This window comes from Siniperca chuatsi, linkage group LG8 (assembly GCF_020085105.1).
Source record: "Siniperca chuatsi isolate FFG_IHB_CAS linkage group LG8, ASM2008510v1, whole genome shotgun sequence".
In the NCBI taxonomy this organism is placed as follows: Eukaryota; Metazoa; Chordata; class Actinopteri; order Centrarchiformes; family Sinipercidae; genus Siniperca; species Siniperca chuatsi.
This window is the reverse complement of record NC_058049.1, coordinates 6725029-6738597: the sequence shown is the minus strand read 5'-3', so window position 1 is coordinate 6738597 and position 13569 is coordinate 6725029. Positions and strand designations below refer to the sequence as shown.

Below are 13569 nucleotides of genomic sequence, written 5' to 3'. Positions count from 1 at the left end.
CTTGGCAGACAAATATGCTGTATGCCAGGTGGTCCTGCCTACATCTGGACTCCAGCTCTGCCTTTCATCACCTCAAAGCAGAACTCCCAGCTGTGACATACAGTCTCATGTGATAAGGAGCTTTATGAGCAATTTGTATGGTAAAATATTACATAAAGCAAAAGTAAACTTTACAAAACATGTTTTTGTGGTTAGAGTGTGACTTAAGGTAATAAATAAGTAACACTGACTAAAGAAAAAAGAAAAATGTAAGCATTTTCCAGCAACATGATTCAGCTCAAAAGAACACACACGCAAAATCTCGTGACTGTGGACGTGCCCCAAACCCTGCAACTAATCCTCTTAACACAGAGCACCCACCCTATTGGCTCCTGATACTGTCACCTGCTGTGTGCCTATTTGTGTATGTATGTTTGTGCTTGTGACTGTGCTCGGGGGCATTTGTACCGGCCTCTTCTTGGCTTTTGTTTGTTTGTGCTGGGGCATTAGATCATATTGTTTGAATACAGCTTTATAATTGCGTGTTAGGCGTGTATGAGCGTGTGTTATTGTAGAGATGTGTGCTTGTGTGTGTGTGTTTAGCATGTTTGGCCATGCTGTGGCTGGCTGAGGCAGGTCGAACAGGCTCTACTGTCCCCAGTCTGTGATCCTGGTCTTAGAGCCATCTGCTTGCAGCTCTGTGTCTCTGTCTCTTGATTTCTCTCTCTCTCTGAAACACTCTGTCCTGTTTTCTCTTCTTTCTTCAGTCTCTCTATCCTCTTTTGCTGGGTCCCTGCTCTAACAGCTATTGTAGCAGCAGTTGCTCCGTCTCTGAGTGCTATTTCTACTCCCGACACCTTGCCTTAACTTAACCTCAATGTCTGTATCTTTCTCTCTCGTCACATGTGATCAAACTTGTCTGTTCAGCTCACTCGTGATCTACTTATATTTGTGCTTGTACTACATCTGTTTTACCTATTTGGTACTTCTGTCAAGTATGTCAGCTATTTTTCAATGCACTTTTCTTCACAGTCCCGCGTACTGTCCAATTTAGAGCTGAAACAATTAGTTGATTGATAGAAAATTAATCTGCAGCTGTTTTGATAATCGATTGATCATACGAGTTATTTTTGAAGCAAAAATGCTAAACATTTGCTGGTTCGAGTGTCCCAAATTTGAGGATTTGCTGTTTTTCTTTGTCTTTTGTGATAGTAAACTGAATATTTTTTGGGTTTGGACTGTTAGTTGGATTAAGCAAGCAATTTTAAGAAGTCACTTTTGTTTGTGGGAAATTCTGGTTTGTAGATAAATTGAGAAAATAATTGGCAGGTTGAAATGAAATGAAAGTAATCCATAGTTGTACCCTTGTTTCAATACAATCATACTTTACTTGCCAAGAGAAAGCTCTAACAACAGTGGTTCGCAATCTTTTTGTCTTGCCATGCAGTTTCTTCAGTTACTTGTGACCCCTTGTCACTGGTTGCATATGCAATATATGTCATTGGGTTGTGATTAGTTTAAATGAAAAATGTATGTTTTTCATAGTTTTATTTGAATAAGTTTTAGAGGCCTGAAGAAGTAAAATGATCCAGTAATTCACACGAACTTCTGAAAATATTTATTTTGCAGAAATATTTCCCTCTCCTCTTAATCATGTCCTGACCTCTCAGATTTATCTGAGGGCTGCTTTGGGTTACTACTGCACCACCCATGTAATGAGGATTAAGTGGCAGTTTTATAATAAAGGAGATAAAAGCTAAAGACAACTTATCAGCCAGTCTGCAGGGTTGAACTGCTTCTGATCACATGCCCCCTTCCCTTACTTTTAGACTGCTCACACTCAGCACACAAAATTAAAATATACAAGCATTAAAACTGGAGAAAAGGATTTGAATTCATATTTTACTATCCCAGGGTACCCAGCACGACTCCCCAAACTGTTTGTTTTATGCAACATTACTTTTTTATCGTTAGCTAAAACCTGCACCCTGCACGTTTCAGAATTAATAATGTAGCATACTAGATCACTAGCGATGTTTGTGGTCTTCACTTGGGGTGTTTTTGAATATATAGATCAGGGGAGGCCTGGTTCTTTACACTTGAGAGACCACAGGAAGTTGATGGTACAAACAAATAGGATTTTAGTTTTAACATTTAGCTGATGCTGTTATGAAGAGCTGCTGGGCCGACAGGGGTGTAGATTTTTGATGGGAAGCATTGAATAGCTTAATCACTGGGCCACCCAGCTGCTTTAATCTCCACAGCCTCCTTTGGCCTCTACAACTGAAGCAGCCTGAGAACACTCCCACATTACTCTCGCGTCACCGGCAACATGGCGCACTGTTTTGTGTCTGAATAAATCATGAAATTGGTCCTTCAGACGGACTTTGAAAGCATTGATCCAAGAATAGCCCTGATGAAATATTAACAGCACCTGACTTGCCCACTGACTCTTAATGCTTACTGCACATTTATGGATTTTTGATGCATAGATGACACGAAAACGAGCCTGTGCACTTATACAAAGGCAAAGTTATCTTCATGTAGCATGTTAATTGCACCCTGTTGAAGTCACTGTGGCATCTATGAAGAAATATGCATCCTCACTTCTCTTTTGCAGATTTATATTTGTTTCCTAATATACTGTATTTGCTGCAGATCTGTCCATCTGTAGAAAATAGGCAATGAATATGCAACTGTCTGTGGTTTTAGGACAGAGTTCCCAGGGATTGCTATTCAAATGTATGGTAGTTCTTCCATTTTCAGTTCTTGAAAGTCAGTATTTTTTTAATTTTTTTTTTTTCACAGCCATTTTGATACTAGATTTATTTTAGTGCATCTACTCTTGTTATTGATTTATTTTATTTTGAGATAAGGTATACTATACCACTTGTATTGTATACTGCTCCTTACTTAATCTGTGACACACCACTGTCAAAAGGCCTCACACATACACCCAGATCATCGGCCCCGCCCACTAGGGTGTGTGCACCGTTGACGCCCAAATGGCCACTCAGACACTGGCCTGAATCATTAATGAGCCTTTTGCACATGGTGTTTGAGGAGAAATGACATAGGGTTTCTGTGAGAGACTGGGCACGGGGACTCTGAGCCTTGAAAAATTAAAAGCAGACTGACAGTCTGGGAGGTGAAGATGCGTCTAGCTCTGGGATTTTGCGGACAGTTTGCAAAGGCAACCTTTTCTTCTCCTTCAAATAAGAAGCTTGAGGTTGGGCACCATATTGAGGTAAGAAGGTTTGTTTTTGCACTGTGGTGGTCTAACAGGACTGATGCTTTGTAGTCCTTTTCCCCAACTGCTTTGGTTTGTTCCGTGAGAAGGTTTCATGTTGTGTGAGCATGAACCAGGCAATATGGCCCCTCTGTCATTTATAGAAATATTTTCTTTAAATGATGATGGCAGAGGAACTCAATTAGAATCACTCCTGCACAAATAATTGCATTACTTTAGCTCCTCATCTCAGTTCATTTTCACCAGCTCCACACATATTTCATCTTGTGCTTTCAAAGAACAGGATCTGGCTGTGAGGCAGGCGGTGGAGTTTGCTAAGGGGGAGAGGAGAGGAAAGTTGGGAGTTAATTAGCTTGTTACTATGCATAGCAGACTGTTTGGTATGCAGTGTTGACGCCTGTCTTTCTCATACTGTACTGAATACCTCTAATCTATTTCATGAAATGGGTCAAATCAGCACAAGAGTTTTACAGAGGCTCTTTTTTTATTTTGCTTTTGGTTGGAAATGCACTGTGTCGCAGCTGATGTTTGTACTGTAAAGTGATTTCAGCAGTGTGTATGTGCTATGTAGCCTCCACCTCTGTATCCTTATTATGCTGAATTTTTACACTAGCTGTTTGCAAATGAGTTCACTCTTTCACTGTTTTGACAGGTAAACATGAGGTTGGTCACTGGCTTGGTCAGCAGCTACCGACATTTTATTCCCTTTTCAGGCATGACAGTCTAAAGCAGTGTTTGTGATGAGCATGCAAGTAGTTGGTTCAGCGTCTCGCTCAAAGACGTGGCTATAGATGGACACACCGATCCATCTGAACTTTGAATTTTTGGTCATGGACAGCCAGCTGTAGTTTGCCAACTGCTGATGTTGGGTGGAGACACCAAATCCGTCACCTTGTTTAGCTTTAACTGCAAATGACTAACTACTTTCTCATCTGTTTATTCTTTGTAGGCCACAGAAAACGAACCAGGTGACATGGACCTGAGTGGCTTGCCAGAGACCGCCGTCGACTCCGAGGAGGACGACGATGAGGAGGACATTGAGCGAGCATCGGACCCCCTCATGAGCCGGGACATCGTGCGGGACTGTCTGGAGAAGGACCCCATGGACAGAACTGACGATGACATAGGTGAGCACCTAGTTGGGGGGGGTGTTTGTTTGTGCTGTAAATTATAAAACAAACTGTGAATGTGTAACAGTGTTTGTGTTTCAGTGCAGCTTATGAAGAGCACTATTGTAAATAAAGTTAGTTTGCCATGCAGTGTTTACTTTTAAAAATATCCAATCTATTTTTGTGCAGGCCTGAGAGTGCCATCTTTGAAAGACTTTTTTTAGAGAGGGGTGTGTTTTCAAAGATATCAGTGAAAAACACAAGCAGTGTTGTTCCTGGCTGAGACAGTACTTCTTGTCCCAATTTTAGAATAATTTAGTGCTCTATAAAAGCCACACCCTCCTTTCTTATTTAAATCGGTCACAATTTACATTTTTCTGAAAGCCTTTTTGCTTGTTCTCATTTACGATTTAGGCTTTCGAGTAATTCTCAAAGCCACATCAAGCTTGCAGTATCATATCCCTTAAAGCTATGACTCAAGTCCAATGATAATGATAGGCATGAAAAAAATACAAGTCTACACTCTCAGAGCTTAGCTACAGATGTGGACTAGGGGAGGATGATACACTGGATGTAGAGAGTAAGTGCCAACCATTCCCCCTTGCCGATCCCCCTGCAGTACACCCCTCCCTCTTTTTCTAGGTCACTCCGGCACATCCTCTCGCCTCACCTCTCCCGGCACATTAAACTTTCAGTTTTTCCGCAGCTTCACACACGACGCTGTTGCCATGCCAAACACAGGTCAGACAGAACGCCAGACTGCTGCTGGCGAGCCAGGAGGGGTGAGCTGGTTGGTACATGGGGAGAGAGGACCTCAGTGTAGGGTGCTGCAGAATGTCTTGGGCCCTGGATTATACATAGAATTTCACCTTGGCAACACACCCAGTCAAATACACCTAATATAAAAGCCATTCACCCAAATAACAAAACAAGATATTTTCTTACTTGCCTCTATCCATGCACAGAAAGTAATTTTGGTTTGATGTGCCCAGGTTTTAAAATATTCTGCTCTGAAATATCTGCCACCACCCCAGTACAAAGGAGGTGAAAAGAATTTCATATAGGCTGCTTAAAACAATGAAAAATAACATTTGAAGAAAAAAAAGAACAGCAACTTATCTTTCAAGAAAACAATACCCGGGTTGCTCTGCATGATCCTACTGAAGAATTTGCCCCTATAAAAACTGCTCACAGTGAAGTATGTGGATTATCCATAGTAACAGGGAAATTGTTTCTGAAAAGGCTCTTGAGTTTTTCCATTAGAGCTGCATTGATTAGTTGATTAATCTATTAGTCAATCGACAGAAAATTAATCACAACTACAGGTGTTTAAATAATCTATTAAACGTGTTAGCAAAAATGTCTTTGCCATACATGATAGTAAACTGAACATTTTTGAGTTTTGAACCACTGGTTGACTAAAACAAGTAATTTGGGCATTTTTACTATTTTGTGATTTTATAGACAAAATGATTAATTGATTAATGGAGGAAACAATTTTTAGTTGCAGCCGAAAATGTCATTTTTCAATGCTTCAGGACAATTCATGCAACTATCTGCATGGTTAGATATCTCAAGTGGACCTCTTAAGTCAGAAAATATGTTTTTTGGTCATTTTGGGGAACTGACCCTTTAAACTTGATCATGATTGACGGGGCGCTAAATGTGGTTTCAGTGTCTGCAATGAGCTTCTTTAATTCACACTGAGGTCATTGAGTGAAGTGTCAGCAATTATTCTTGGCTTGCCTTGAGAGTTTATATCAATGGAATTGATATTTGGCTTTATGTTCTCAAGATAATGATTCCTCTGTTGGCTATTCACTGTGGTGATGATCTATTTTCATGCTCAGCCTCCAGCTCGTGCCTTCTTGGCTGGAAGTGAGGGCAATGCAGGCTTGCCAAGAGTGCTGCCTGTCCTCTTTCTTTCCTTTGCCCTTTTTTTCTCAGCCTCCTCCACTTACTCTGCTGTCTCTCCTCTGTCCCTCTCACAGAGCAATTACTGGAGTTCATGCATCAACTGCCAGCATTTGCCAACATGACCATGTCAGTGAGGAGGGAACTCTGCGCCGTTATGGTTTTCGCTGTGGTCGAACGCGCCGGTACCATCGTTCTTAATGATGGAGAGGAGGTGTGTGTTTGTGCATATTCATGCACATGTAAGCCTTGTCTTGTGACTTTGTCTTGCCTTTAATTGTATTTATATAAGTGTGTGTCTCTCAGGACCTGAGCCTTAGTTTCACCTCTTCACACCAATGAATCTTTAGTCTTCCATTTTATGTTTTTTTCTGCTCTATTAAATCTGAATGGTGGACAACCCTTATCGCCGGGCCTCTCTAGGATCCCTTAGGCTACTAAAGCAGGCATCACTCACTCTCTCTCTGTCTCTCTCTCTCTCTGGTCAGGGTACGGCATGAGTTTCAGTAAAGACAATTTGGTTGGTTTTTACTATGATGCACCCAAACAATAAAGAGCAGACCTTCCCTTAAAGGCCGGGTCACTTTAGTAAATGTCTGGTCATAGAGAATTCAGGGTTCATTTAGCATGTTGTTGCTGTCAGGCTAAAAGATGTGTATCTCAAAAATGTCAGGTTTTCAGGAATTCTTCATTTCAATCAAGCATGTATTACTTGTAACAATACTTTGAGTGTATTGCAACATTCTAGTTAGCTCTAATAAGCCTGTGCTATTGCTGTATCCCTCTGAGGAAAGTAAAAAACCATCTGCTGGTGCAGCAGTCCCTTTTGTAGTTACTGCATATGGTTCTTTTTGATAAATAACTTTGACTCATTAAGGGACACCAGCTGTTGGGAATATTACTAGACTGAACTTAATCTGATCTACAAAGTTATTATGGTTGTAGTGTTTCTTTTTTTCCCTTTCTCTATTATTTTGTTTGTTTGGTTTCTTTTTGTGTTCTCTCTCTCTCTCTAACATCTAACCACTATAATCACGTGTTTCTGCTCCAGCTGGACTCGTGGTCAGTTATCCTGAACGGTTCGGTGGAGGTGACGTACCCCGACGGCCGGACAGAGATCCTGTGTATGGGGAACAGTTTTGGGGTGTCACCAACCATGGAGAAGGAATACATGAAGGGCGTGATGAAGACGAAGGTGGATGACTGCCAGGTAGGATCTTGGTGATCTTGGCGTTCCTGCGTAGTATCAATGGGTTCGGGTTAGCAAGTTTATTCCATCTGCATCTCAGTGTGAAAAGCATGGCACGACCTCTGACATCTTATGATATTAAATCCTTTTTTGACCCACTCCATGCAGGCAGTGTTTGCACTCATGACACTGAAGGTTGCTATGAGCAATAGCATCCACTTAAATGTGAGAAACAACCATTTTAAAAGAGAATAGGCCAGCTCATGTAAAGAGCAAGATCACATTATTTGCATCATGTTTTTAATGGGAATAACAGTGAAAGTAAAGACACTGAAATGTTTTTAGTCCTTTAATCATCAGGAGCTGAGCTCATCAGGCTCAGTGGCTGGGATGAGAAAACCTTTGCTCCTAATTAGTGCAGACAGTAGTTTAGTTGCTATGTATGAATTTCTTTCTATTCAGCTGTTATTAGGTGTATTCATTTAAATTTCAATCTGCCATTCATTTATGAGTTCCAATCAGCTGCTCAAGTGAAGGCACTAACAGATCAAGAATTAAGAGGATCCAGTAACAGAAATATCGTACATGTTACAAATATATGTAACTGCAATACTGTTAAGCCCATAAGCTAACTATATTTTGTTTGTGTCAAAATGATCAAATCTGTCTCTAATTCCTGTTTTACCCTGTCTTGTCCAGTTTGTGTGTATAGCCCAGCAGGACTACTGCTGCATCCTCAACCAGGTAGAGAAGAACATGCAGAAGGTTGAGGAGGAAGGGGAGATTGTTATGGTGAAGGAACACCGCGAACTGGACCGCACCGGCACCAGGAAAGGGCACATCGTCATCAAGGTGACAAATCAACATTTAGTCAATCAATTTACATTTTCCTTAAACCCAAAAAGAAAATAAGGAAATAAGGAGGGCTCAAAAGAGACTAGAGTCACTCAACAGCCAACCAAATAATTACCTCTAGATATTTGAACAGATCTTTGCAAGCCAATCATGTTGCATGAAAGGATATTTTAAACTAATAGCTCCATACTTTTTAACCTCAGGGCACATCGGAGCGTCTCACCATGCACCTGGTGGAGGAACACTCAGTGGTGGACCCCACCTACATCGAGGACTTCCTGTTGACCTACAGGACCTTCCTCTCCAGCCCCATGGTCGTGGGCAAGAAGCTCCTGGAGTGGTTCCATGACCCCAGTCTCAGGGACAAGGTACGGGAGTAGGAACACTGTATACCTGCATGAACTGATGAAATAATTCAAATATTAGAGACATTATGTCTAATCTAAAGAAAATGGAGACTTTATACTGCAATTACACAGAATTGAATAATGGAATAGACTGCTTGCATAGCCTAAAAACATGTACTTTACCCTTGAAAATGTAGACATGTAGACAAGCAGAGATTTTCCATTAACCCATAGACATTTTTAGGGCAGGATGTAAACTACATAATACATACATTACCAGTCAACCAGTAAACTGTACTGTTGACCTGTACTGATCATGTGATTGCTCCAGGTTACACGGGTAGTCTTGCTGTGGGTAAACAATCACTTCAATGACTTTGAGGGTGACCCTGCCATGACTCACTTTCTGGAAGAGTTTGAAAACAATCTGGAGAAAGAAGTAAGTATAATAACTACACACAAATGTATTTTGTGTATGCCATTTATTGCACTTTCCTCACATCTGTGTTGTATTTTTTCCAGAAAATGTGTGGGCACCTCAGACTGTTAAATATAGCGTGCGCTGCTAAAGCCAAGCCGCGGCTGGTGACACTGACCAAGCCGTCCAGGGACTCGCCACTGGCCTTCAGCCTTCTCGGAGGTCAGGAGAAAGGTTTCCGCATCTTCATTGATGCTGTGGAGCCTGGGAGCAAGGCAGCAGAAGTCGGCCTTAAGCGTGGAGATCAGGTAAGACATCTTCATCTTTACCACTTTTACTGTCATTGCATTATATGTTTGGTGTCTCACTCAAGGATACTTCCACCATGCTCCATAACGTTCTCTTCATCACCATCTAATTTGTACATAAAGAGCCATTTCAATTGTCAGACAGCATACATTGCTTTTGCTGTAAGAAAATATCTGCAGTTTGTTAAAATCTTAGGATTTCCTATTGAACTGTAGGGAGGAAAACTGTAAATGCAACTGCACATAGCCTTCAAGTTATACAAGGTTTTTTTTAGGGTTTTTTCTGTAGGCTGCAATTGTGAGGTGAAATCACTACTGTCATACAGACCAGCATTTGAATTGATCTTTTTTCTCGTGTTGAAGTTCATTTTTGTTGTGAAAATTGGTTTTACATTTTGCTCTAAGTAGCATTAAAAGGGCTTTTTTTTTTAAAGTCTTAAATTTAACTTGCCAGTAGCTGCGGGCATCCTGTGTTGGCTTTCTCCCCGCAACTTGACTTCTCAACCATTTTCACACTCGGCAGTCCTCAGAGCTTTAAGCAAAGTCCCTTAATCCTTGAAACCATCTCGAGAGTGTCTGGATGTGAGTTAAGCCCTCTTGACTCCAAACATCCCCTGCAGCTGTTTCCCCAAAAGGAAGTGGAGAAGCTGACATCCTTGGGAGCACTCACTCTCTCATACCCGCTCACACCTTCCATTTTTTAATATTTTCAGTTACTATCATCGTTCACTCAGGACCTATCATTTCAGAGCTTTAGTATTAGTCCCAGTTAGTTGTTTTGTCATTGGGCCATTAGCAGCAGTCCCTTAGTAGTAAACTCCAAGCAACTTCTTACTAATCACTGCTGATCCCAAAACAGTCATTTGGTCTTGTAAGTCAGTGTTTACCGGCCTCACGACAGCAGAGGATGGGCTGTACTTACTTTACAGTCAAATATGACTTCCTCTTCCACTAAAGAGGAAGCGGCAAAGGCTGGTTAGCAGATTGAGTTGAAATGCAAATATCCGGCCCATAGACAGAGGTCAAGCTGTTAAGACAAAGTGAAGACAGTTTGAAGGTGACATGGCCCATGTTAATGTCAAAACCATGTCTTGGACTAAATGTCATGATGTATAACATGCCAGGTGATTGGAGTTTATTGCCTCTTTGTTCACTGGAAATATGTAGTTCAGAGATCATTACCTTAACATTTTCTTTAGTTCAAGGTTCAACACTTTTCTGCACAGGTCCAATGTGGCATTCAGTTTGACATGATACCCTGACAACTGAGGCAGAAAAGACACTGAGCAATTTACAGACAGGTTTTTCTTGCCCACCAGTGCAGCAATTTGACTCTAAATCCACCTGCATAACTTTGGATCAGGTAGCCGTAGCTTTAGATTTGGTTTATTTTTTATTAGAGAGGACCCACTCACCTCAGTATTTTTTGCTTCACTGAGACAAAGGGATATAAAAGCTGACTGTCACATTCTTGGAAAGGCACAGAAGTCCTCCTGGTGAGATTCGCCCACTTAATCACTCAACCACATTGCTTAATTCTATTGTTGGTAACATATGAGGTCTATATTATGGACAGTTTGATAAAATGCACCTGATATATTTCTTCTTTCTTCTTTCTGCAGATCTTGGAGGTCAATGGGCAGAACTTTGAGAATGTCCAGCTCAGCAAAGCCAATGAGATTCTGAAGAACAACACCCACTTGTCCATAACTGTGAAAACAAACCTTTTAGGTAAAGTTTTTGGCTCTCATATTTATGTGACAAACCTTGTTAGCATTTTGTAACATGTGGTGCTTTGTATCTAATGTGAGGGTTAATAACCATTAAATCAGTGGTTCCCAAACTGTAGGGTCAAAGATAAATGAGTGGTGAGGGGTTGTGAGTTGAACAGGATAGGAAAGCAAGAAAAACCCTTTTCTGCTGTACAAAATTATATTTATTTTCTTGGCTTTTCTCAAATATTTGCTCTTTTCTTATGAACTCATGGATGATTTCACTTCTTCAGAACTCAAATGTAGCAAATCAAGAAAAGTGTTTACAGTATTTTCATTTATACAAAGAATATGGCCCCTTTACCATTTTTTTGTCTCCTCCCTCCTTTTGTCCAGTATTTAAAGAGCTGCTAACCAGGCCAGAACACGACCATGATTTGGATGGGGAGGAGGAACATGACAGAAAGAATGGAGCACCCCACCTTCCAAAGATTGGGGATATCAAGAAGGCCAGCCGCTACTCCATCCCCGACCTGGCAGTGGATGTGGAGCAGGTGATGGGCCTGGAGAAGGTCAGCAAGAAAGCAAAGACCAACACGGTGGGAGGACGCAACAAGCTCAAGAAGATCTTCGACAAGACACTCACCAGCATCCTGCCCCCTAAACCATACAAGTAATAAGACCTAATAACATGTGGATAGTAACTTTTATTACCAAGAAAATAAATGTTAAAGCTGCACAAGATAGATTTCCATGTTAACAATTCTAGATGGCCTCAAGAGGTAAATGTTTGGGATTTAAAATTTGAATACTGTATAATCATGTTTGATTGTGTCAGTAAACTGCACACAGCATGCTTATTCACCAAACTAGCAGGATACAAAAGGCATGAGAGAGAGTAAAAGATAGATAGATAGAAAGGGAGATTTTCCTTTTAAGTTTTGTTTAATCCTATGATGTGTGCAGAGAGTAAGCAGTGATTTTTATTTTTCACACATCCCCATCTGATTGTAACTGATTGGACTGTTTGTCTCTACTTTTCCCAAATTGTAAAAATAAAAGGTTTCCTTTTTTCCTGATGTGCTGCTCTGCTTGATGTAAAGTGAACGCACAGTGTGATCGATCAGTCAATCACCTGCTGAGCTGAATCTGACAGGCGCTCTTTATTTCTAGCGAGGCATGGCGCCTCCACTATAAAATGCTGCGTTACAACCTGGAATAAAATTTTATGAGCGAAGTGCATATTTTTAACTTTTAGGTTCTGACGCTAATTGCAGGACCACAGCTGAAAATTCTGAATATTAACTGTGAACGTACTGAGAGAGCAGGGATAAGTTATGAATTGAAAGTAAGTTTGTAAAAATGTGTTTTTAGTCGTGCTAATACTTAATAATATAATTAAAAATATAACATTTCTATTCACTGACCCAAATGTGAACCCGTCATAGCACCAATCACCCAATATTAGGTGTAAAATGTGCAGAATGTAATCGGTGGATTGCAGCCAGAGGTGTCCACAGCTTCCAACTCCTGCCAACACTAATATCGCCCTCTGCCTTTTGTTGACAGAACTGCTGTCTCACCCCTCCCATGCTCTCCCTCTTGTTTCCATAGTGACGTTTGCGTGGGCCAATCGCAGGACGACAGCATTGTGGGGTTGAAGCAGTCCAAACAGATCCCACCACCTTTGCCCGTTAGTGGAAACCTGTCATCGTCAAACCCAGACCTTCTGCAGTCTCACCACCGCATCCTTGACTTCAACAACCAGCCTGGTGTGTATTAAACTGCTGTGTGGATATAACGTGAGACTGGGAAGTTTGTTTCACTTGTTTTAAAAAATTTGGGATTTTAAAATTGAGGAGCCCTGAAAAACTGTTTTTTTTTTTTTAGCTTGAATGCCACACTGTGATAGAACACTATTTATTTAAGAGGGTAATATAGATCGAATCTTAAGTCGTGGTATATGCTATGTTATGTCATGATACTGGCATAGATTATAATATGGTACATTTTCTGGAAATTCAATTGAGAAACCACTTGACAAAACAATCTCACCTGAAGGTCTGTGTAGTAGCTGTTCTAGTAGCTTTCGCTCATATCACATGAACTTCATCGGTAGATGGAGTTTCCCCTATTGTCATGGAATTGGAATCAAAAGCTCCAAAACAGCAACCACACAGATCTTGAGGTGAAATAGTTTGTCAAGTGCTGTTTACAAGGTCAAAAATGAACTTTATTGAGACACTGTTTCAAGATAAAATAACCAGGTATAAATGTCTGTTTTTGAAGGGTAATTAAACACCTGATAGATCAAGGTACCTTATCACATTGATGCAACAATTCTATGAATTCTTATTGCTTTAAAGACCCCATTGCTCATTGGCCACAATAGACAAATACAACCAGAGATATTAAAGGGATAGCTACCTAAACAGTATGACACATTTCTCTCATCTCACAATATATATAGTCACATCATCCAAACCTA

The 13569-nt window shown here is 40.7% G+C and overlaps 1 protein-coding gene across 15 annotated transcripts in view; it reads left to right on the top strand.

Moving 5' to 3' along the window:
- Positions 1 to 13569, top strand: part of rapgef2b (Rap guanine nucleotide exchange factor 2b) — a 112630-nt gene that overhangs the window by 83186 nt on the left and 15875 nt on the right. For 14 of the 15 annotated variants that reach the window (XM_044206141.1, XM_044206135.1, XM_044206140.1 and 11 more), the window contains 10 exons: positions 4179 to 4356; positions 6330 to 6466; positions 7304 to 7462; positions 8141 to 8293; positions 8500 to 8664; positions 8975 to 9082; positions 9166 to 9369; positions 10992 to 11100; positions 11478 to 11754; positions 12696 to 12853. In XM_044206141.1, the coding sequence (XP_044062076.1) occupies positions 4179 to 4356; positions 6330 to 6466; positions 7304 to 7462; positions 8141 to 8293; positions 8500 to 8664; positions 8975 to 9082; positions 9166 to 9369; positions 10992 to 11100; positions 11478 to 11754; positions 12696 to 12853 (1648 nt within the window). Of the gene's footprint in view, positions 1 to 3079; positions 3227 to 4178; positions 4357 to 6329; positions 6467 to 7303; positions 7463 to 8140; positions 8294 to 8499; positions 8665 to 8974; positions 9083 to 9165; positions 9370 to 10991; positions 11101 to 11477; positions 11755 to 12695; positions 12854 to 13569 lie in introns of those variants that run through there. The other variant, XM_044206145.1, reaches the window with a different exon arrangement.